Raw genomic sequence first — 25315 nt, forward strand, 5'->3', positions numbered from 1 at the left:
TAAGGTTCCATTTGTTAACCACATTTAATGCAGAAATAAGCTGTACTGTTTATAATAGTATAATTAGTATGTTCTCACACCATATAAATGGGTCTTTTAACATGAACGTATGGAGCTGCCTTTTTGGTTTAGTTAAAGGTCATCATATTTAGAGGTCTTTGCTGTAAAAAAGTTTAAAACCCCTGCCTCTTATTAGATTTGAGTCCTGGGAGGATTTTGAGGATGAGCATGGTAAAGGCAGGGATAATGGTTATCAGAGCCTCCACAAAGTTCTGGAGCCATTCCTACTGCGTCGTGTCAAGAAAGATGTGGAGAAATCCCTGCCGGCTAAAGTGGAGCAAATCCTCAGAGTCGACATGTCTGCCCAGCAAAAACAGTTCTACAAGTGAGTGCTGTTTTATCCGATTTCATGCCTCTTTCCAATAGCTCTCTAAATCGAGTAACTCCTTGATTGAGCCAAATGTTGATTCCAGACGCTAAGACTGCATGCAACTGGAATGCAAGTGTTCAGAGAACACATGTCCTTCTCATCTCTGTTCATTTGTAATGTGACCTTTTCAGATGGATCCTAACAAGAAACTACAAAGCCTTGTCTAAAGGCACCAGAGGCAGCTCTTCTGGCTTTTTGAACATTGTCATGGAGCTGAAGAAATGTTGTAACCATGGCTTTCTCATCAAACAACCAGAGGAGGGTGAGAATGAAAAAACACAAGAGCACCTACAGGTATGTCTCTTCTAGATGGAAACAAGGATTTTGTGCTTAGGAGAACTTGTTTTTTGAGGTGGTTTGTTAATGTTTGTTCAGAGTTTGGTGCGAGGCAGCGGGAAACTGGTTCTGCTGGACAAGCTTCTCACGCGTCTCAGGGAGAGAGGCAACCGCGTGCTCATCTTCTCGCAGATGGTCCGAATGTTGGACATCCTTGCTGAATACCTGTCTTTGAAAAGATATCCGTTTCAGGTATGATATAAACAGAACAGCAGTGTGTTAAATAGTTTATCTGTGTAGCACCATTTCATAGAGTTGAGTGTTGACAAATATGATACAGAGCAACAGCTCCATAAATGTAGTTATGCCCTAAAATTGCTAAAATGCTTCTGTATGAGTCTGTCTCATATTTATAGATACGAGTGCTGATTTTGTCGCTGATTTTATACAACACTGCAGGAAATAAAAAGTTGATAGTGTTGTATTAAGTTTTTCTCAATTTTGCAGAGAAAAATTGCCTTTAAAGCCATCGCAGAATTGTTGTGTGACTTTGTGCAACAGAGCAGTGTTTAGTCTCTGAATGACTTCACATTTTGAACAAATTGTTTGAACCAATTATTTGAAGGCCTATTCATTTACTTCATTCCTGAAAGTTACTCTCTTACCTCCACTTGGTGGCAGATTTAGTTTTTTTTATTTTTTTATTTAGAGTGTCATTTAATAATGCAAAAATGTAATGAGAAGAATAATGGTGAAAATTAAAACATTAAAGGGATAGTTCACCCCAAAAAATTTAATTCTGTTATCATTTATTGACCCTCATGTTGTTTCATTCCTTTTTTTGTGGAACATAAAAGAAGGTATTTTTAAGACAGTTGATCAAAAGCTGGTTATTTGGTGACTATCCAATGACTATCATTGTATGTTTTCCTAAATGTTTCTTAAATAATTTTCTTTTATGTTATATAGTTTGTTAGGCTGTTGTAGCTTAAATGTTTGTGTAATTTTATATTATTATTATTATTATTATTATTCTTTTTATAATAGTTTTTTTAGCTACGTTGTGTAGTAACAAAATAATATTTTTGGGGTATTTTTACAGTCAAATTTATTTTGCAATTAAACATGTAATTTATTACATTTTTAATCAACTGACAGACTTTATTATTATTAATATTGGTAATAATTTTATTTAGTTTTTCCAAGGTTTCGAAGTTAACTTGCCTTAAAACCATTATCAGTGATGTAACAATTTTGAATAAAACAAAATAATTGCAAACTTAAGTTCTTTTGAACCTTTCTTAATATTTACCATATTTTCCACAACCAGAGTTACATTTTTGTCCCTCTTCAGTGAAATTTTGACCCGGTGCTGTGTTTTCCTGGGAAAATGTTGTACTTGTATTTGTGTGCTACCGTGTACTCCATTACAAAACCATGGGAATGCACTTATTTAGTGTCTTTGCACAGTTGACTTTGTACAGTACCGCTTTTTGTAACGTCTGAGGATATATTCAGAGGTATAGCTTGTATGGACTTGGCTTGAGTGATTTAGGGAATCATGTGTCAGGGTCGCAGTATGTCTGCTCAGACAGCAAGTTCCCCGAGCCTATTTTTATCCCTCGGTTATTTTTTGATTGGTGCAGCTTTGAGCATTAGGACAGCGTGCGTCTTCGTGTTGTTTTGGTCTGGCAAAACATCCTCGTTGTCGTCATAATGTTGTGGTGACTTTTTAAGGGGTTTAAGGATTTTATGGGCGTCTAGCCGAGGTGCCCTAGTTTGGTCAAAGTCCCAGGCTTGCCATTCCTTAAACTCATCTGTGTTTTCTCTCGTGTTCAGCGTTTGGACGGCTCCATCAAGGGAGAGCTCAGAAAACAAGCACTGGACCACTTTAATGCAGAAGGCTCTGAGGTAAGATCCTAAAGTATGGCATGCGTATTTATTTGGTTTGGGCAGAGCTGCGGTGTTTGCAGACATTTGCTATGGTTGTGATCTTCCAGTCAGCTCTCTGCGTCAGAGCTCAGTTGACAAGGCACTTTGCTGGTTCTGGGAATGCTTGATCCATGGGAAATGCAGGCCCTTGTGTATTTAATAGAAGAATGTAACTGTAATTCATAAAGGGTCAAAACAGTTCTGTCGGATTGAAACAAGAAGACCCATTTGTGTTCAAAAATATGTTCACTAAATACACAGTATATCCAATAAATTAATAAGCTTGTGAAATGAGGTTCTACAAGGTCGAGGTTTATTTAAGCGGTGACGTAAATTCTGCACCACTAGTGTCACCAAAAATAGGCACAAATAACAAAGTATACAGTATAAAGAATGATTTCCTAACAAGTAATATAACTCCCAAAACGTATAGTATATGCAATATATTAATGTTTGAGATTACGTAAGATTGATTTTATATTTTATACAAGGTTGATTTGTATTTCAGTAGTGATGAAACCTCTGCACATCTGGTGTCACCAAAAATAAAAATAGCTGATTTTTTTTTTTCTAATAAGAAATGTAAAACCTCTTATACAATATAATAATGTTTGAGGTTCCATAAGGTAATTTTAAGTCACAAAGCTAAATAATTGTAACACACAATGTAACTCCTACAATAGAACTAAAAGTATAGTGTATGCATTACATTTGTTGTAAGCGCTGCCTTTAGGTTCGGTAAGGCTAATTGATGATTCACCTAAAATAATGCAAACCACAAAGCAAAATAAATCACTTCAACTGTTTGCTGTTGCTTAGATAAAATGATTCACACCATTGCACAGGCTATTATGCATATTAACCTGGAATACGATAAATAGTTTTTATCACAAGACTCGCAGTTGGCTCTTTTTCTCACCGTCCACGGTCTTTAACAGGACTTCTGTTTCCTGCTGTCCACCCGAGCTGGAGGACTTGGGATTAACCTGGCCTCTGCTGACACAGTGGTTATCTTTGACTCGGACTGGAACCCACAAAATGATCTTCAAGCCCAGGCCAGAGCCCACAGGATTGGCCAAAAAAAGCAAGTAAGTAGAGCACAAAACTTTGACCTAACGTGTAACCACACATACTTCGTGGTGTCATAAGTAGCGTATGTAGATTGCAATGAAATATATTTTTTGGATCTTTGCATAGGTGAATATCTATCGTCTGGTTACAAAAGGCACAGTGGAGGAAGACATTATTGAAAGAGCCAAAAAGAAGATGGTACTAGACCATCTTGTGATTCAGAGAATGGACACCACCGGGCGAACCGTACTGGATAACAGCTCAGGAAACTCAAAGTGAGAATAATGATATTTCTCTTGTCAAAATGTTGTTTTAAGCATTTATTGAACATATGACGCATAATGTATACCTGTGTGTTGCCCATCTCCAGTTCAAACCCCTTCAGTAAAGAAGAACTGACAGCAATCTTGAAGTTTGGAGCAGAATATCTGTTTAAGGAAGCTGAGGGGGAGGAATCAGAACCACAGGAAATGGACATTGATGAGATCTTGCGGCTTGCTGAAACCAGAGAGAGCGATCAAGGATCTAGTGCTACAGACGAGCTTCTGTCACAGTTTAAGGTACTCGAGAGTCTATTAAAACTTTTAATGTTAAGTAGCATATTTCCTCCCGAGCCTTGGCCTAGCATGAACTGTGCTTCTGACAGGTTGCTAACTTCACCATGGATGAAAGCACACCAGATCTTGAGGAGAAGCCTACACGCGACTGGGATGAAATCATTCCAGAGGAGCAGCGGAGGAAGGTGGAGGAAGAGCAGAAGCAGAAGGAGATGGAAGACATCTACATGCTGCCCAGAAGCAGATCTAAAAAGAGGGTAAGGAGGTGCCCCTAGGTTTCCTGTCACTAGCGGTGACAGCCGATGGCAGATACAATTTTATTTAATAAGCCAATGCAATTTTATTTATTTCAATTTAATACATTAGGAATTTTTTTTCAAATAAAGTTAAGGTAACACTAATTTTACATACAGCACACAGAGAAAATGAGATGAATATTGCAGCGGACAGACAGATAAAACACAGCACAGTTTGAAATCTTGAAGTTAGTTTGAAGTTTTGAAGTCTCCAGTGAAGCTCAATTCTATTCTATTCAATTTGTGTGGACCGATTATCACACAGAGAGCACTCGATCGGTCTGTTTACAAATGTACACTTCACACGATTGCGACTAAAATTGCAGTTTGTGAAATTAAATGTTATTTATTTAAATGATTTATATAAATGCATGCTTTCTGGGTGTGATTTTGGGTGAAATATGACCTGTACATGTCTTACGTGAGACAGTGGTGGTGCCTCTTTTTTGCAGAAAGTTTTTTCAGCTCTGTAAACAGATATGATTTACTTAACAGCATGCATTCATGCTTCACGTGTGTTTCAGTGATACGAATGTACATGGCATACAGACATGTGAAGTGCTCCCTGTGGCTTTTCAGCACTTTTATCCTCTCCTTGAGCTGGATCCATAATATCTTGCGCAGTCTGTAATGACTCATTAGATTTTATAGCCACATGCTGCATTCCCATGTGATGGCAGCACATGTTGAAGTATGCGGCATCGTAGCTTTTGGAAATGAGTCATTAAGTTTTACAGCGCAGCGGACTCCCCGGCGTTAAGGCTGTGTGTGAGTTTGTAGCCACATGCTCATTACTCTTGCTTTACGCCAGAGATGATTTAATCCAGAGCGGAACAGAGGCGTCCACAAAAAAATTGGTTTTGTTAATCTGCGCATGGAGAGAGAATGCAAAAAAAAAAACATTCTGCAAGGATATGTCCGTAGCGCAGTTTGTAAAAGCTGCGTTGTGATTGATTTTAGGCACAGGCCAATGACAGCGACAGTGACGTGGGATCCAAACTGAAGCACAGATCTTCAGCTTCAGACAGTGAAACGGACGATAGTGAGGATGACAAACGGCCCAAGAGAAGAGGCAGGCCGAGAGCTCGCAAAAACAACGTGGAGGGATTTACTGACGCAGAGATCCGCAGGTGATATAACTTAACATCCACTTACCAATTTAAGAGGGCTTTGCAGTAAACATTTCATTTACTTATTGGTCTATTTATTGTAGGTTTATAAAAGCATACAAGAAATTTGGAGCTCCGCTTGAGAGGTAAGAAATACTATGGTGAACACTACAAACAGCAATGATTATATGTTGCGATTTTCTGGGAGTTGGTATAATCTCTTTTCACAGTAATAAATCAATTAATTAAGAACAGTAATGAAGAAATGACAGCGTATGGGTTTGAAAGTAAATAATGCTGGTTACAATTTTTGGGTGAACCATGTCTTTAATAATTGTGTTTTTAGGTTTTTTTTTTAGTACAGATAGAATCAATACTGAACAATGTTATTTTTGTATTATTTATACACTTATATTATTATTATTTATGTTATAATATTAAGATATTTTGAGATTGACTGGATATGGTGTTTTCTACAGGTTGGAAGCCATTGCCCGTGACTCTGAGCTGGTGGATAAGTCTATTGCAGACCTGAAGCGACTGGGAGAACTGGTGCACAACAGCTGTGTGACTGCAGTGCAGGAGCATGAGGAGCACTTGAAAGAAAATCCTGTAGAAGGTTTGTGAATGTTAATCGCAGTGCTGAGTTAAGAGCGATTCATTTCCTTTTTTAAATTACCTTTAATCTGTATTATTTTTGTTGCAGCTAAAGGCCCAGGGAAAAGACGAGGCATTAACATAAAGATCTCTGGAGTTCAGGTCAATGCTAAGTCTATTATCCAGCATGAAGAGGAATTTGAACCACTACATAAAGCTGTGCCTTCAAATCCTGCTGAAAGGAACAAGTGAGTCCTAATTAAAGCTATATTGTAGATTATTCTTCATAATATAGTATATATAGATGAGTTGCTATAGCATAAACCGTGGTGTGTCTGACTGTTGCATGCACTCTCTGGGTGGACATTTAATCAAGCCATTCGTCTTTTAAACCCCATTTCATTTGAGGCTATCGGAACCAAGGTACTAAACAGAGTTTAGAATTTAAGGAAGCAAAATTAGAAAAAAAAAGAGAACTGCAGTGTAGTTTTTAATCATTTCAGTATTATAATTATTTGACTTTAAATGTAAATATATAATCAGTTATGAGATTATCACTCATTATTATATATATATATCAATTTACTCAATATTATATAATCAGTTGATTTTCTTGGCAGTGTTTATAGACTAAAGGAATAGTTCACTCAAAATTCTGTCATCATCTAGTCACCTTCGAGTAGTTCCAAATCTGTATGAATTCCCATAGTATTTTTTTTTTCCTACTATGGACTCAGTGGTGACCAAAACAGCCCGGTTACAAACGTTCTTCAAAATATCTTCCTTTGTGTTCAGCAAAACTAATAGATTCCTACAGGTGTGGAACTTCTTAAGGGCAAGTAAATAGTGACAGACTTTTTTGGGGGGGATGAACTATCCCTTTAAATTTTATCTGCCAAAATGTACAAATTTTGACTATATTGAAAATATTTAAATGGCTGAGAAAAATAGGCATGATTAGTCAAAATAAAGTCACAGTCTAATAGATGTCAATTTATATCTCATGTCAGATTTCTCTTTTTATGATATGGCCAATTTAAACTCGTTGCATCCGATGCATTTTTAATGGATTTGATTATAAAGTTTTCCCAACGCTGATACATTTATAAACATGGAATAAAATGAGACCGAAAAAGAGTAAGTGAATTTTTCCATTTGGCTAGATTTCAGCTGACCTGTCGGGTGAAGACTCCCCACTTTGACGTAGACTGGGATATTCATGATGACACACAGCTGTTACTGGGTATCTATGAACACGGCTACGCCAACTGGGACCTGATCAAGACTGATCCTGACCTCAAACTTTCTGAGAAGGTACATTGAGTCAAATCGCTTGCTCACAGTTAAACGAGCGGCATCAGCAATGTTGCCCTTACCTGATCCCAAATATCCGGTTGTCTTCACTTGTAGATTCTCCTAGATGACCCTGACAAGAAACCTCAGGCAAAGCAGTTACAGATGCGAGCAGACTACTTGCTTAAGATGCTGAAGAAGGAGCAAGAAAGCCAAGATGCTGCTAAAACTGGAGATGAGGTAAGGATTGTGGGTTTTTAGGCTTGCGATACCTAGTGGTTTGGAGGAGAATATGATATTGAAACAGTAGAACTTCTTAAAGTAATGGTAAGGGTTTTGGGCCAGCAGCTGTAAGAAAAAAATGTGTAAGCAAAGGCATTTTGAAAATTAAGTGGTCTTATCATGCACTAAAGATATATTTATGACATTTTAATTCTTTGTATCTTCTCACCTCCCAGACCAAACCCAGAAAGAGGAAACCTCGAATTAAGAACAAGCCCCCTAACAATGATCTGGTGAATGAAATGACCTCTCCTCGTCTCTCCGACAACCTGTCAGAAGAAGGAGAGGTGAAGGTTTGTTACTTTTACTGGATCGTATCACCTATATAAAGATTTGTATATAAGGCACAATCCACAGCACTAACCAGTTAGGTTGCATATTTCCAATTCTCTCGTTTTCCAGGACGATGGAGCTGAAAAATCACCTACAAAGAAGAAACAGAAAAAGGATAACAAAGAGAACAAAGAAAAAACAGGAACTCCTAAAAAAGAGAAGGAGGGGGACAAAGACAAAAAGCGGTCCAAGTCCAAAAAAGAGAAGGTATTTTATATGGCATCAGAGTCTGTAGTATTATATTTCAGCATGAGAACATTTCCTTTAGAAACTTGGACTTAAGTATTGTGTTTCGCTGTTGTCCTGAGCATAATGTGGTTGTTCGTTTCTTAGATCAACAGGTTGGTCAAACTCTTGGTTTAGATCTAATTTACACTGCCTGTTATTCTGTGTTCTAAAAATAAAAGTACTAGTTTGTCTGTTTTTTGAGAATTAGATTACATCTTTACTTCCGAGCTGGATGAGGCTAAATATGTGCTTTTCAACTTACTACATTTTCAGGCCAAACCAGGAGGAAAAGGAAAGAAAGCTCAAGGCCCTGTGCACATCACTGCAGGAAGCGAGCCTGTACCAATTGGAGAAGAAGACGATGAGCTAGACCAGGAAACATTCAGCATTGTGAGTGTTGAAATTCTCATTTCTTCATTTCAATCCTTTACTAGCCGTAACGTATCATTTTACACAGAAGTATGTTGGTAATGTGTATGCAGTGTAAGGAGCGGATGAGGCCGGTGAAGAAGGCTCTGAAGCAGTTGGATAAGCCAGACGAGGGGCTGTCGGTGCAGGATCAGCTGCAGCACACTCGTACCTGTCTGCTAAAGATCGGAGACCGCATCACAGAGTGCCTTAAATCGTACAGTGACCCAGAGCATGTCAAGACCTGGCGCAGGTATCTCAACTACACGGTACACATCTGATTTCAAGAGTTCCCATTATATCTGAACAGTATAGTCAACCCCGCTTTTTTACATTTGTCAGAAACCTCTGGATTTTTGTGTCTAAATTTACTGAGTTTGGTGCCCGAAAACTGCACAAACTGTATAAGATGGCTCAAAAGAAGCGCTCCCAGGAAGAAGAGGTAAGCATATTTTAAATCCACAGTTCTCAGCGATATTGCTCTCATGTACCACTTACTCACTTGCTTCTCTTTCAGAAAGAGCAAAAGAAGAAAGATGATCCTGCCAAGAAAAAACCCTTTAGACCTGAACCGTCTGGATCTAGTCGGGACTCTACAGGTACCCAGCCTACACCCAAACCCCATCCTCCGGTCAACCATCCACCTGGACCTCCCCCTCACGCCCACCACAGAGAGTACAACCAGCCCAATAAAAGACACTTTCCTAATGACGGTGAGAGATGCAACAATGCATTAATTATGTCTGAGAGTCACTTCGTTTTCTTTTGAGGGAAAAACTATAGTCACATTCAGAAAGGTCTTCACAGCAGCCCGTCAAAATGAAAAGGCTTGGTTAATTGAAAATATAATATAATAAAAACGTCTAAATATGAAATCAATTAATTATAGATGCTTTTAATTTTTTTAACAACAACAAAATTGAATCCAGAAAAATAATGTACAATAATATTTGAAATATGTATGTGTGTGTGTGTATGTATTTTGTTAAAAAATAATAATAACTTGTGCAGGTTTCATGAATTCAGTTAATTTAACTGACATTAACTGAATAACTGTTTAATACGATTTTTACGCATATTTTAACAGATAGGGGAGACTGGCAAAGGGACCGAAAGTACAGCTACCCAGGTAACAGCAATCAGCCTTGGCAGGGGGATCGGCATCACCCGTATGACTCTCACAGGTACAAGGACCATCACTATGGTGACCGTCGTCCTCATAGTGACTACCGCAGCTCAGGAGGTTACCGTAACAGCGGCTCCCCTCGAAAGCGACCCTATGAGTACGGTAACGATAGAGATCATCGTGGCCATCGAGACTATTACGACAGGTGAGCAAGAGTAGCTTTTTATTACATCTGTTAACATATCCAAAACCACACTGTTGTGTGTTGAGATGTAGGACTAAAATTTAGCTTTTTGTTTTTAGACATCCAGACCCTAAGAGAAGGCGTTCGGATGAATATCGTTCGCCAAACTATCACCCAGGTGGAGGAGGGCATCCTCAGGACTTCAGAAGGATGCCAGACCACAGGGGACCCCCTTGAAACCATGGCCCCATGGGGCCAGATCATTACCGCCCCTTCCACCCCGACAAACCCCACCCCTGATTGACCCCCGATCCCCTCAGTCTCAGAAATCCCCCCTTGAGCCCATCTCGCCTGCTATGGAAAGAACTGCAGAGCAGAAATCTGTGACAGACTTTAATTGGAACAACAGGAAGACGTGAGGTGAATACTTGGTTAGTACAGAAACAGTCTGTACTGCTGAAGGACGTGGCAGAAAAGCCACCTAGGCAATAAATGGAGCCTCCACCAAACTCCTCTTTATCGCCACTGTGTCCTCTGCTCTCTTCTAGGATTCACAACCAGGTTAAGTCTGCCATTTTGGACTGAGGAGACAGAACAAAGCGTGGTTAGTCCTATGGACTTCGACTGATCTTGATCAAGTGTTCAAGTATGCCTAAGTTAGAAAGTGCCTCATGTATTTGGTCTTTGTTGAGAGTCATTAGCAGAAAGGGACTATCCCCAAAGCAAACTTTTCTTTTGATGTTTGTGTCTTTTTTGTTTTGTGTATTTTTTTGGTTTGTGCAAAAAAGGATTATTTCATGAAAGTAGCCTTTGTGGAAGGAGAAAAAAGGAATCGTTTTAATTGCACCTTCAGATGTTGATTCATATTTTCGTTGAGCTATTTGAAACTGTCTCTTTTGCTTTCTGAAATACCCAGCCCCCTGTGATCGTACGTCATTTTGAGGAAAGAAAATCAAGTAATTACATGTATGTTTTCGTCTTTTGATATTGTTATGTAGGAGTCACGTACGTGACAAGCAACAACAATTACTGGAATTGTTTTTCTCTAATTATCGAATCTGCTAAATGTGTCTTCGCTGTTGCAGACCCGCCACTTGTTAATATTGCCCTGTTGGAGGACAGTAGCCTTATTTAAAAAAAACAAAGAAGGAAAAAAAAAGGCTAAACAGTATTCAGGGTCCATGTAGACCTTGTCAGAACACTAGATAATCATAACACGTAAGCTATCTTTGTCTTTATTTTCTTATATCTGTAACACTTGGCACCACTTAAGTCCACTTTATGGTCAGTGCTTGTACTGTTGCATCTTTTTATTGCACTAAAAGAACAGTACTTGCTTGATTTTGATTATGTAGTAATGGTAGACATTACCCGAATCTGATTTTCATGTTTTGTTTAGTTGTTTTCTCAGTATGAGTGTGCTGAAACGCTGATACCATTGACCTTTAAGTGGAAATGTGAGTACTGTATGAATGGACAGATGCGTGTTTCAGGAGTGGGCGGGTGTCACAAGCTATTTTTGGTGAACCAGATTTTGTGCCAAAACATTGACAGACTGGCATGCTGGTAAATACTGTTCATCGATTGTTTTTTTTGATGTGTTTTTCCATCTGTGCCTTATTCTTGTGTAGTTTCAAACGCCGGATTGGTATAAGGATGTTAAGCGGTCAGAAATGATGCAGTATTATGCTGTTGTGTACAATTTGAAAACATTTGCCAGGATGGAATTTTAACTAGGTGCATGTAAAGCCAGCTCTGGTGAGTGGGGAACAATGTGGTGTGTGCTCGATACTAAAAGCTCATGGTGGCAGGACTAGGAGAGCAAGTGAGCTGGTGAAATGTGGACACGTCTGTAATGAAACACTGAAGATGTGTTACTTCTTTCCCACCCAAGCTCCTGCTCACACTCCACGGACATGTGTTAAGCTTTGAAACAAGCCAATTTAAAGTAATTTATATTTGTGAAAAGCCACTGTTCAGATTAATTGTACTGTACATATGTTTATAGACCTATATGTATTAAACTTTCCTACATCATGGACAATCTGTTTTTGTTATTCTTTTTTTTATGTTTTATGCAACACATGTAAACTGCAGTCTTCATGCAGTTTCAACAAGTTGATCAACTTTTATATGATTTATTTAATTTATTTTCATGAATTTAATGTGGTGTTTAGCGAAAGTGTTTCCTTTAATTGGTCGGCACGTCTGCCTTTCACGTGCACTGGTAGTCTGAGAGGAATGGCGCGAATTGCTAAGGTGAGACACTCTCCACAACTCCTTATTGTGGGCTAGATTTAATTTTATGTTGTTTTTAAACAGGCTTTGGCATTAATAGCAGATATAAATGATTCAATTGGTAATGGAATAATGTTAGTAACGTCTGTTAGATATAACCTACACGAAACACGTGTCTTAACGTATTTTCATAGTTAAGAAACGTTACAAAATCCTTTCGATCTTTTTAATCAGTCTTTTTGTTTATAACCGTTGATTGTAATAAGCGGTGAAAGCATATTTGCGGTTCATAGAGGGAAAAAATACAAATAGTTCTCAAACACGGTAATGTGTAGCTCTTCGGATAGCACCATGGCTGCGGTCTAAGATGGTTCAGGATATTGATTTTACTTATTGTACCATTAGGTGGCAGTCTTAGCTCAACGTACTTGCTTCATGTCTGTGGTAAAGTCACTTCCATTGTCAAACACGAGTTCAATCAAAAAAGGAACACAGCTGGATACAAAAACCCAAACATCAAAAATATATCAACATGACACTTTATTTTTCTTCAATAAATAATTTACAGTATTTACAGGTGGTGTGTGGCACCGCTTTAGTCCTACATACAAAAACAGACTAAGCTGTCTGGTATCTCCCATTCAATGTTAATACATTTGAAAATGTTATCATTCACTTTTATTTTTTAGCATTACAAGTTCGATAACCTCTTTCACCATCAAGTTAAAACCAAGTAAGAGCTAGGTTAAAGAGAATAAAAACATAAAGTGCTTTTGTAATAAACAACACATGAACACCGCAAGTCACACGTTTCCTACTTAGTATTTAGTTAAAGGACATAATGTCTGTTGTACTCTTGTTCCAAATTAGATTGCAAGTCCCTTTGTCTTATGTTTTTGTGATGCTTGTGTACGCAATATCCCTTTAAATCGAAAGGTGAATTTCACCACACCCTCTGATGTACGAAAAAATCTGAAATATTATTTGCCAAATCACACAAACTTATATACATGTCACATTACACGTACAAATCCAAAAAGCACTGACAACGCAAGCACAGTTAAACACAAAAGTCATTACAATCATTTTGTATGCTTTCAAAAGTCTCTTTAAAGCCATGAACTGCACCAACAACATAAGCTTTCTTAGCAGTAGTAAGGCTCGCAAAACTTTACAGTGTAAGAATAAATTACTGTGAAGTCTCTCAGAGGATTCTTTATGTATAATTAATATCTAAACCATATTTTCATAGTTCAAACTTTTTACTAAGAGAAAACAAACACTGATGAGAGACGGTTGTGAGTGATGTTCTTAGAAGAAATGGGGCAAGATGAAGATGTAGTTATGTGGGCTTCATCTTCCATAAAGACCTTTCCAAAAGTCTCTAGGCATGGCCTATAAAACTATTAGGCTACCAAGGGTGCAGTTTCGCTCTTCAAAATAGTGGTGCTATGTATCGTCTGACTTTAGCTCGCCAATATTACTACTGCTATTTACAATACTGAGTGCCAGTAATCCTGAGCCTGCTAATGGCTGAAGAGCAAATGCCCCCATTTCAAATGTCATAAGAAATGCATGGCAGATGTTCTCAATAGCTCCTGCACTGGTCCATCCACCACACTGTAGTTAGCAGCACCTTCCAATATTATACACAATCAGGACATCTGGTTTGAGCCCAAATACTTAAGTGAACCACAAAAGGTCCCATGAGAAAGCGAGAGAGAAAAATTCAGCTGTTTGGGAAATTGTTGGCACCATGGCTTGTTCTTTGGCAAAATGCCTCCGCCATAAATTCACAGATCTACAGAGTCGCGAGTTAAACAGGGCCTACAGCACAGCCACGTCGACACCCTTTTGAAATGGAGAGCAAGGCGTTGCTCTTTAAGAAGCAGTGAGGATGATTGATAGACCTGCCTTGTGGGTCCCATCTCAAACTGCAAACATTGTATGGAGGAACTTGGCTCTCTCCTGCATATATTCGTTGATGGTTATGCTACCTACTGCAAACTGACATTAATATTTTTCCACAAATCTGTTTATCTGAAGCAAGTGCGCTCAGAGACAACTTTGTCTTGGGCTATACCATTGTATGATGTATTTTTTTTTTTTTAAATCAATGGCTTTTTGTAAACAAAGTAAAGAAACTTGCATTCTATGTGCCCGACAATTGTTCAGGCTGATTTTAAAAACCTGATTTAACAGTGGAGGGAATTTAATCAATATTTTATAACACCTAAACAGTATGGTATATTTTAAAGTTTGTTTGACACAATGGTTGAAACCCTTTTTTAAATGAAATGTAGGAAAGAGCTCTTGGCAGACAGTAAAACTTACTGAACCATGAACCACCACACCAGAGCTACATTAGGACCCTGGGTGCAATATACAGATATTATGAAACACTTCATACATACACACACACACACACACACACACACACACAATAACACATCTTTCTCATATGCGCACACACACAAACTATACAAAAGGCCTGATGTTATGGCCTGTTAAATCTCCTCTGTAGACAACATGACTTACTGGTCTGACATGGCCTTGGCCAGGGGTTTTTCTCTAGAAAGCTAACATTTTTCTGAAGCTGGAGCTTCTTCAAAGAGAGAACTCCTGCCGGCCCTCCATCGTTTGGAGACATTAATAAAAGCTCCTGTCATGTCCTCCAACCTGGCTCCGGGAGACATACTTCACCTCTCACTTGGCATCAAGTGAACTGAAGAACATCTCCAAGCTCTTCTTTCAGCAAAGGATCATCCCCCTGTCACTCCTTTCAGTGGCACCTCACCCTGCTGGGAACAAGGGTAGTTTAATCTGACTTTGGCCTCAGGACCTCTCAGCGCTGTGTTCTCTGTCATGAAGCAGTTATGAGATCAGCAGGATGACCACAGAGATGGGTAAATCTCCAGGAACGCTTCTGCTCTGGCCTGATGAATGAACGTACGTGATGATGATGATGAGAGATGAGTCCATGGTGTGACACAAGACACACAAGTGTGAAAGCCCTCAGCACAAGCTCAGGCTCTAGCTGAGAAGCCCAGCCTCTGGTAGATGGAACACAACACGGTGAGAGCAGCATTTCACATGCATACAGCATCTTACAACCATCTAACAAGGATGTCCAATAGGACTACAGACGAATGGAAAATGAGTCAGTCCACAACTGTATGACAACAAGGCTGATGAGGATTAGGACACTAAACCCCCATTTTTCTGAGGCAGAGTTGAATATTGTATCCTTTTCAAAGAGGTGATATTTGTCTTTGTTGGAGTGGAGCATTTTAACATCCTCAAAAGCATAGTAGGCTGCCAGAGTAAAGTTGATGTCCCCAGAAGATAGCAGGTCAAAAACACAAGACTGGAAATACAAATCCTCAACTGGTAGACGTTCTTTGCACTTGGCCATGGCCGATTGGTATGTGAAGCCATGAGCAGGAGTGCCTGGCCGTCCCCTGCCTAAGCCTTGGCTCTCCGCTGCTCTGAAGGTCCTGAAGTCTATCCGCTGGTTTGCAGGGCAACCATGCAGGCAAAGGTAAAGATCCTGGTTGTCCTGGTCCTCCACTGAATTCACAACCTCCTCTGGCATCCGCACTGCAAAGGTGAGATAGCGGCCAACCTGTCGAACTACAATAGTGGTGCCAATATAGCGTGCCTGGATCTCCACATGTTGTCCAGGCACCTTCTCTACTATGCGTAGGGTGTTGGCGCCATGGCGGTCGCCTCCATTCTTTGAACCATCAGCAAATGCAGCAGGAAGTTCGTCAGTCTCCGCATGGTACATCTTCTGGTCTACACATTCTTGAAAGTTCTTGAAGATGATTGTTAGCTGTGGTAAAAGTGAGAGTGAGAACAGTATTAAGATCAATTATGGTTTTGGACATAAATACTTTAGGACAAAACAATTCTAGCGGGAAAAAAGATGGCTAGAAAACACAAAGTGCACAAAGTTTTAATGTTGAAAATGCTATATTAGCTAAATCAAAGCCAGCCAAGACACAGAAACCACAGACATAAAGTGTTTTATGCACCACTGCATATGGCAAAAGATGCATAACCAAGCCTTGTCTTGGTAAAATCAGAAGACTGTGTAGTGCAGACCCTCCAAGCCCAGAAGCTTTCGTAATGTCACATTTCAGCAGCAGCTCAAGATACAGGGGGCCAATGTAAACGCACTCTGGAGAAACACAGGTCCAGTCTATGTTACAGCAGGCCTCAGTATGCAGACACAAAGACAATCCATTCATGCTGCTCAGAGCCTGCCTGTGAACCCCAGATTCAGCTCCAGGGAGTGGACTTGCGCCAGCTAGAGAGCACAGCCTGCACAGGGGCTAATTAGAGAAGGCTGCTCCTACCTCTGACTCCTCCAGCAAGCTGCCATTAGGAGGCCAATGGACTGCTGACACATATGTGACCTCGGGATGTCCAGGCTTCTCTGATCTTGCAAATGATGCATATGAGTATGTGTGTGTCTATGTGTGTCTATGTCTGGAGACTCGGTTAAGCCAAACCACCCTATAATCACTAATGGTGCAGTGATCTACCTCCTGTTAGCGCCACCCTAGATTTTCACAGGACAGCGAGAGCTTATTTAAAGCAAAGGGTCTATCAATAAACAAGGGACGTCTTGTTTGCACAGGTGCCATCTGCCTGCAGACCTGTTTGCGCTTTTGTCTGAGCTGAATGACCCCTGAGCCACTGTCATTTATTCAAAAAACAGTCGGCTTAACAAAAATATCACAATCCCTTTCCCTCCTACAAGAAACAACTGTGGGTCCATCTACTTAATGGGGAATCATTAGAGGTTTTTGATGGCGGAAAATCGCTCTGTTTCCTAATGTGACTGCGTACAAAGTTCTTGTGTTTTTCTGCCACAAGGAAAAACTCTGAAAAACATTCAACCCTGGTCACACAATTACGGCAGCCAAAAGGACATCAGACATAGTGAAATTAGCATTCGCAATAGTTCACATAAACTTGGAAGTCCTGTGTTTTCACCTTAGGCTCCACAGCTGGCCAATTCTAAGGCAGCTCCCCAGTTTGACCAATGGGCCGTAAAGCAAAACAATGATAATTTATGAGGTCTGAGGGCCAACTAATGCAGAGAAAATATCAGCAGTTTCCTGTATGGACTGGGCACTTAGTTAAAACAACAAGACTCCTAAATCACACAAACAATGGCAAGGACTGCCACAGATATAGTAGCATTAGTTCTGACTGTCAGGAAAAAATTGAAGCCACAAGAGCCTGCTAACATTTTAATTTATTACCTCTCTTTTGTTGCTGGAATTTCTAAAAAAAAAAAAAGAAACTTATCAGACTTTCGCCAATTGTCTTATCTTCATCTGTCTTGGAACAGATCCAAATGTTAACTACAGTCTGCATTTACAAAGTCTACTTTCTCTTCCCACTGGTAAAACCACATTTACACCATTAACTAGTTCCATGCTGAAACCATTCCTTGTTGGGCTATGGTTGAAACTCTGCTGGTGAAATTAGGCCTAGGCTGAAGCTGAAATGACTTTACTTGTTTTTTATGTAAGATACAAAATACCCTTACCTTGCTAGTAGCTGTAGCAGAAGATCCAGGCACAACAGGAGTGTTCGTAACCTGCACAGACAGGTACTTATTGTGTATCAGTGGCCAGGCTCCCTCAACTTTACAGGTCTGAAAGTCATCGTTGAATGTACGGAGATGTGGATCTCCAAAAAAGCCGCAGTGGGTATAATTGGGAGGCGCAGCATTACGTGGTAGACTCCGCTCGTAGTGGCACACTTCTGGCCTGTCGGAGGGAATGTTGACGTCTGGCGGTGGCTGGACCGGTGGTGGGGCTGTGCGGGCACGAGGCTGTGTAGTGGGCCCTTCTTTGGAGCAGTTGTGTTGGCTCATAAGATCCTCTATACCATGTTGTGCTGAATGGTAGGCCAGATCGCCTCGGCACGTACGGGCAGTGCGACGGACACAGTTGTTATACGCTCGTAGTGCAGTGCAGAACTCCTCTTCTGGGCCAGAGCTGGAGGTGGAGGCCCAGAATTCGGAGTTACACTTGAGGATCTTACACTGCAGAGTTGCTGTAAAGTCAAAAAAGAGATAGCATAAACACAAAGTCATGGTCAAACTAAGTTTACAGAAAGCTGAAATTAAATAAGCATCAAGCAGAGTAGCTGACAAAACTGATTAAGCTTTTAAATTGAAAGTAACAGTTGAAATAAAACACTTGAGAAAATAAAAAAATCCTTTATATTTTTATGCAGGAATAGCCCATTTTCTTTTCTTGCATTTAATTTACATCCTTACACCCTTGCATTTTTATGCACATTTTATTTAGGAATATAATACAAATGAAGTTCGGTTTATTGTGTTATGTTTATGAATGCCAGTTGCTCAAGGCTCTCATAACAACACATGAATTCTCTCTGCATCTGGACAAAGTGAGGCTTTAATTCCATCAGTAATAAAAAAAACAACATTCCAACCAAGTTCCAAGTTTCTGTGTTTTGCCAACTTCCATCAAGACTAAGTGCTCTAAATGTAGTATAAAGTAAGGCGATTGTCGTCTTGTTGCTGTTTCAGAAAAAAATTAAACATTAATGTAGGCCAATCAACGTTTGTTGATTTTAATGCAAAATTCAAAATGTTAATGGAATATTCTGATTATGTCTGTCACAGGGGAGAAAAGCTCAACACTTAAGAGCTATTGTAATACAAAACGTAAAGCAATAAGCATCTAAATAGGCATCATTACAAAGTAATGAACTCTCGACAGGCTTATCTAACTTCATTACCTCACCATGAATGACATCACTTTATATTAGTAAATTCACTGTATGCTTTATCGAAAAATGCTTGACTGATTCCAAGATCCCAGTTGGATATCTAGCAATTTCACACTGTTTAAGGTGCAACACAAATTAATAGCAATTAAAGGCAAATGGGAAGGAAGCCTTCAAACTGACAATCACGCCAGCAAAAGACTATTATTTAAAAGTGCTAATCATCTCATATCAAATTCACACTCATTCACACCTTGTGCTGTCTCTTTGCATTGCTAAGCAGATTGCGGGGGTGCTTTTGAGTAAAGCACCGTGGGTGTCAGTGACCGAGGGCAAATGCACATCTGAAAAAAATCACTTAGGGCTTTAACAGAAGGGGGTAGCTGTTTGTGTGTGTGAGTATGTGTGTGTGTGTCTGTGGGAGGGTGTAGTCCTAGGACTCTGAATGAAGACAATGCAATTTGCCATTGAGAAGAAACCAGCAGAGTCATAAATTAGCCCTGTGTAAAGGGATTAGGTAGAGTTTCATCAGCCATGCAGGGCAGGAGGAAAGGGGGGCTAAGGACTGCCTTAAAGAAACAGGATCTCTGGAAAAAACTGGCTCCAGGACCAATGGGCGGAACACAGAGTAGGTCTCACCATTCCACAGGTCAAACTGGATATGAGATAGCCACCTGTCCAGAGCAAAAGGCCGTAATCAAAGGCAAAAGCAATTTCAAGCACATTCCCCTTTCTCAGATTACAAGAGCTCAATTGAAATCTGAAGGCTTTTCAATCATGTGGGTTCTCATCGTTTTCGTTTGATAAAATGCAAGGGCATGCCAAAACTACACACAACTTTTTTCCCAAATGATCACGCAACAATCTCTGTTGTCAATCCACCAACCAGCTACAAAGGACATTTATCATCCATCTGATAAGAGACAATGGGCTCATTTAAGATGTCAACGACTGGTGCTTGCATGATTGCCTTTTGTTTGCCGTTAAATAACTTGAAAGGAGATGGGACACAGGGTGTGAAATCATACTGCACACTACTCACAACTGACCAGAGCCTTGACAGAACAAAACAACACTTGTAAATTACATTAAAGTGACACACGGAAGTTAGGATTTGCATTACATTATTATTATTTTTTTTACAATTTAATATATAGCTATAAACACTCGTCATAGAAACATATCAATAATGGTGACAATCATTTTTTTTTTAATTTTAGATAAAAAAATATGAAAACTACAAAACAAGTAACTTCAAGTGACAGCAACATCAAACTTATTTTATGCCACAGCCTATGCTGGAAACATAAGTCTTAATACAGTGGACCTCAAAATATTAAGCTACAGTTTATCTATAAACAAGACTATAGTGTAGTGCAGACAGGGATAACGTTTCCTTCTATTGTTCAAGGCATAGCCCACCGTGTTTTACAGTACTGTTAATCCATACTTTTTGTGACTATAACCATATTCTCATCTATGTAAAATATCTATACAGATAACTTTTAGATTTTAAAGAATTATTTAAGAACCCGTACTACTAATGTAGACTGTCTTCAAACGTTTTAAAAGGCTTTACTGTGTTTGTGAACTGTTTTTTTTTTTGTAAATTTTGCCCCCACGAGCCCAGCAAAGGCACGTTCTAGATGCGGAGGGTTCTCCTCCCCTCCCCCAAACCGACCAGCACGTCTCCGCCAGAGCTGTGGGAAACACTGCGGTAGTGCAGCAGACTCGAACCGAGCCTTCGGATCGCCACGCTTTTAACAAAGCCTCTAAAACAACTTCTCTACATCGCCCTAACTACGTAAACATACTTTCCCCCACCCGCGTCGTTTAAATGCGAAAAAGTTTAGATGGAAATATCTTAACATAACATCTCCATCTTAAACGCGAAAGTTATAAACATTCTTCAAGCGTGCATAATGAAGGAATGCACACTGGCATGTTTTAGAAGATAAATCGCCCAACTTTTACCAGACATAACTGGGTCATGACTAAACAAAATACACCCGACTGGGTTTATTTTGCTGCTAAGTAACGAGGCACGCGTTTGCCTGCTTTATTTCAACACATTTAACTGCTTTGAGTGCTTTATCGTTGCTTCGACAAACGAGTTCCAAATAAACATTCTTATTTCCCCAGTCCCAAAACTCGAATTAGATTCATCATTAGATTTTCTTACCTGCTGGAAACAGACCGAGAAACACAACCACGAACTGGCAGACTTGTAGCGCCGATGGTGCTGCTCCTTTCCCCATAACCATCCATCCAGCACGGGACAGCGCTCCTCTCCTCTCCCTATTTACACCAGCAACGTGAGGAAAAGCGAATTAAAACAATGCCGCGACTTTCTCTTTGACTGCAAGTTGATGGAGAACCGCAACGCAACGAAAACATGCCGCCCGCCCTTCCGTCGTGCAAATATCGCTGCTTTTTGTCAGGTATTCTCCGCGTTCACACATTCCCAACCCTCACTAGAAACGTGCCATCGATCTTCCAGTTCGCTGGTGTCAGAAGGGTGCAGCCTACACCGCCGGGCGCACCAATGAGAAGTCGCCCTTTCGCCACCAACCCCTCACTAGTTTCAAATTACGCCCGAGCTTTCGAAAAGTACTTCACCCGTTTGCAATGCGAACTCAAGACGGTGGACGCATTACTTGTTACTTTTTAATACACGGCTAAGGTGTAAGAGGTTTACCAGTTCGGAGAGAACCAGAACGAGTGGGTTTAAAACAAGTTCTAGAATTGCCGTGGTAGGCTAATTCAATAGTATTTAGGCTGCTTTAAATCTTATATCCTACATGCATTCACCAGTTAGCTGATTTGATCCCATTTGTGCGCGGAAAGGGTTAATGTATTGCAAAAGAAGTTACCGATTGTGTTATTTTGATTTTTACATGGCTAGTATAAATAAACACATGTTCAGATTTAGTGTACTTAATAATTAAGCGTCCATTATTAATGTGTCCATTAATGTCTCATAATCAAAACAGCCCTATTTTAAAGAAATGGCTGATTGGGTCATATTAGGCTAACTGAAAATCTACAAATACATGCAAATTGATTTATTTAACTTTTACAATAAAATGATACCATGTTGTTGTTGCTATTAGTAATAAAACATACTTTTAATATATTTTTTTTTTTCATTTTTATACATCAAGAAAATGTTACTTTGTTTTATTAGGATGTCCAAGTAGTTAAACATACATACTTAGCTGGTAAATGGGTTATAGCAGGACCAGTCCCGGTCCTCAAGGGCCAAAGTCCCGTAGAGTTATCTCTAACCTGTCCTAATATGCCTACAGCATGCCTGGAAGATTCTAGTAATTCTGAAGACCTTGATTTCTTTGGTTCAGATGTTTAATTGGGGATGGAGCTGACAGTAGCCCCCCCATCAGGAGCAGACTGGATGGATGAGAGAATCGGTTTCTGATTAATACAGGATGTAGAATTCATCCATGTTTATACAGTAGACCGGTTTTAGCAAAGAAATCCAAATGCACGCGTGCCTCTGTCCAAACCTTCAAATTATGGAATAAAATCCCATACCACCCCAAATGCATTGGATCGGTATAACGTATGATCACCTGTTACATAGTCTGTCTCTGTCAACATAGACGCATCCATTTAGCGTCAGCGTACATAATCGATTCCTAGGTTTTTTAAAGCATTTATGTGATGTGGGACCGGTCGAGAGATCTAACAAAGCTCATGTCAGTGCATTTGCTTCATTAAACCCCCCTGACAGATTACCTTAACAAGATTCACCGCTATAAAATGTAAACATTTATATTATAGTCACACTAGGGCTGCTTTTTTACATTGCGTGAGCATACAAGATGAAGTATGAACCATAATTGCCCATCTATGAAATAAGAAAGCTATTAATTAAAGTAGTAAACAATCTGATCATAAAGTGGTTGAGATTTTGACAGGTCAGGGTAACAGAGAGGTCCTAAAGTGTGGATTTGTTATAGGGCAGGCTGTATGGTTTTGTTTTTAGTGGTCAGCTGTTGCAGTCCAACAGATGGCGCTTGCACAGTGGTGGAGAATGAATGATATCTCCAGAGATGCGTCCTCGTGTATAAGGTTTTGTAATAACCACTATATTATTTACAGTTCAACTGTCACGTCTCAATTTTCCTTTGAGATTAGAGCAAGTCAATTGGAGGTACAAAGAGCCAAAACAGAAAATTACGATAGCCTACCATATCATTAATCGGAAGATATATAGACGGTGTAGTGAACCCAGAACACGATCTCTAACCATTTGTGAGTTTAATTGATCATTGACAGCATGTCTATGACTTTTAGCGCGACAGAGGCTAAAATATGAAAATGTAGAGCGAAATAACATTTATTAGTGACAGCAGCAACTCTGCATAACATCTAAAAATTCGCTTTCTTTCTTTTAATTCTTCTATAATGCAAAAAATGTGAATTATTCCTAATGTTAATTATTTTAAACACAATCCCAATGTGTCTTAGATCAGTACCGAAGGCAAAGAGCTCGACTAGCTACAGTGTGATGCAGACTTTTAAGTCAAAAACTATAAGAGACAATGCGATATAGCCTATGTACCGTTTAAGAGAAGGTATTCGCAGTTCGAGTGACCGATGCATACTGTTTTAAAAGAATGAAAGTTATTTGTCAAGAAATCAACCAGAACCCACCTTTTTGAATGCATGGAGCTCTTCAGCACTTTTGGGTTGAGTTTCTTTGCAGAACCGGGATGAAGCTTGCGGCTCGAATCCGGACTGAAGCGCGTACAGGCGTGCTTCGTATCAGTAATCCGAAATTCTTATTTAAGTCTACACATCGCCGCGAAACTAAAGGTTAAGCGCTCCCGCCGTCCTCGCATGGTGTCCCTCGTTCGTCGGCTATTTGTTATTTTAAAAGGCGAGATGGGTTTTCATGTAAACGCCGCTGATCTGCTCGCGCCGTCTGATGTTATTTTCATCGGTGTCGTGATCTGGAAGCGAAAGGTGCGATCCGTCAAGCGGTTTACGCGAACGGTAAAAAAGAAAAGCTCGGAATTGTTTTCGAATCGATAGTGTTCTTCATTTTGCCGCGGTGTTCCCAAGATTCCTAGGTGGCTCTCGGGACTCGAGTAGGAAGAGCCCTCGGGGCAGCAGCAGCAGTGTTGATAGCGCTGGCTCGTTTCCTCGCCTCAGTGTTGTGAAATGACGAGTTTGAAAGTGTGAGGCGCAATGATCAGCGCTGCAGTCTCCAACTCCCCACGCTGTCATCGTCGATACACGCTGATGTCCATTGAACCGAGCTTCGAGATTACCGTTAAAATTACAGCGCAACCTGCTTTAGAAAGAACGCGTTTTGTTTAAACATTTTCTGTCTAATTCGGTGTTTTGTGTGTGCGCGTGAAACCACGTTACCATACCTATCTGCTACAACATGAAGCAGTTGACCAATTCGCTGCTTATCCATAAACTGTGTAAATCAGTCTAATGGTGTGCTGTTGTTGAAATCCGTCCTGCTGGATGCTTTCTGACGCTTAATACGAAACGTGGCATTTGAATTTTTGTGCGTTCGTTTAATGGGATCATCAGATTGCATGTGTAATAATTATTATTGTCAGTGTGATATTGATTTTGTGCAACAGTATGTTACTGCCGTTTGCACTGTGTATCGGTAGGTTCTTGTTTAATCAACTAATAGTCTGGAAATTGCAGAAGCATTGGCCTAACAAGCAGCACACAGGCTGAGAAAGAGAAAAGAGTGGTCTGGAAAAGAGTATTCCTCTCAGGGCAGTCAGTAATCAGTACTCTCCAGGCTTATGACTTTCCACACAGGGAAACTCAGTTAGTTGAAAACGGTAACACTGAAACTTGGGCTGTGTCCAAAATCGCATACTATTAGGTATTTACCTAAATAGTAGGTATTTTGTCGAAATAAGTAATTACTTAGTGCCAACGTGTAGCATAAATGCAGTCTGGATGTACTGTGTTCATCGTACTGTTGTCACGTGAGCTCGCTTTGCTGCCGTGCACAGATCCTCTTCCGTGGCCTCATGGGATAGTAAAATGTCTATCTGATGCACACTTTAGAACTGTATATTTTGAATGCTACTTTGTTCACATATTGTTTTTTTTTTTATATGTATATTTATTTATTTGCCCACGATATATTAGGGAAGTATGTCATTTCAGATGC

General features: G+C 39.8%; 2 protein-coding genes and 1 long non-coding RNA gene across 3 annotated transcripts in view; 2 read left to right on the top strand and 1 right to left on the bottom strand.

Annotated features, from left to right (window-relative positions):
• Positions 1–12166, top strand: part of chd2 (chromodomain helicase DNA binding protein 2) — a 29104-nt gene extending 16938 nt beyond the window's left edge. The window contains exons 21-42 of the mRNA XM_043264868.1: positions 197–385; positions 562–724; positions 806–958; positions 2546–2617; positions 3577–3726; positions 3836–3984; positions 4080–4269; positions 4356–4523; positions 5523–5692; positions 5776–5817; positions 6151–6290; positions 6378–6516; positions 7432–7582; positions 7679–7801; positions 8020–8136; positions 8246–8383; positions 8678–8794; positions 8887–9065; positions 9155–9254; positions 9330–9525; positions 9900–10143; positions 10242–12166. Coding sequence (XP_043120803.1) covers positions 197–385; positions 562–724; positions 806–958; positions 2546–2617; positions 3577–3726; positions 3836–3984; positions 4080–4269; positions 4356–4523; positions 5523–5692; positions 5776–5817; positions 6151–6290; positions 6378–6516; positions 7432–7582; positions 7679–7801; positions 8020–8136; positions 8246–8383; positions 8678–8794; positions 8887–9065; positions 9155–9254; positions 9330–9525; positions 9900–10143; positions 10242–10359 — 3208 coding nt within the window. The 3' untranslated portion in view covers positions 10360–12166. The remainder of the gene's footprint in view (positions 1–196; positions 386–561; positions 725–805; positions 959–2545; positions 2618–3576; positions 3727–3835; positions 3985–4079; positions 4270–4355; positions 4524–5522; positions 5693–5775; positions 5818–6150; positions 6291–6377; positions 6517–7431; positions 7583–7678; positions 7802–8019; positions 8137–8245; positions 8384–8677; positions 8795–8886; positions 9066–9154; positions 9255–9329; positions 9526–9899; positions 10144–10241) is intronic.
• A 200-nt stretch (positions 12167–12366) lies between these two features.
• The window catches only part of LOC122322992, a 72934-nt gene continuing 59985 nt past the window's right edge, over positions 12367–25315 (top strand). The window contains exon 1 of the long non-coding RNA XR_006246929.1: positions 12367–12381. This is a non-coding gene — a long non-coding RNA (uncharacterized LOC122322992). The remainder of the gene's footprint in view (positions 12382–25315) is intronic.
• On the bottom strand, positions 12886–24581 carry rgma (repulsive guidance molecule BMP co-receptor a). The gene is made up of 4 exons (XM_043216604.1): positions 23818–24581; positions 21323–21438; positions 17927–18438; positions 12886–16195 (listed from the first exon to the last, which is right to left on the bottom strand). The coding sequence occupies exons 1-4, from the start codon at positions 23829–23831 to the stop codon at positions 15500–15502; spliced, it is 1338 nt and encodes a 445-aa protein (XP_043072539.1). The 5' UTR covers positions 23832–24581; the 3' UTR covers positions 12886–15499.

This window comes from Puntigrus tetrazona, chromosome 18, assembly GCF_018831695.1.
Source record: "Puntigrus tetrazona isolate hp1 chromosome 18, ASM1883169v1, whole genome shotgun sequence".
In the NCBI taxonomy this organism is placed as follows: Eukaryota; Metazoa; Chordata; class Actinopteri; order Cypriniformes; family Cyprinidae; genus Puntigrus; species Puntigrus tetrazona.

Bases quoted from the DNA above. Each gene is read 5' to 3' on its own strand.
- rgma (XM_043216604.1), bottom strand. The intron at 18,439-21,322 runs GTAAGAAAATCT...TTGACTTTACAG, and splicing joins TCTCGGTCTGTTTCCAGCAG to CAACTCTGCAGTGTAAGATC. The intron at 16,196-17,926 runs GTAAGGGTATTT...CTTTTACCACAG, and splicing joins CTGCTACAGCTACTAGCAAG to CTAACAATCATCTTCAAGAA.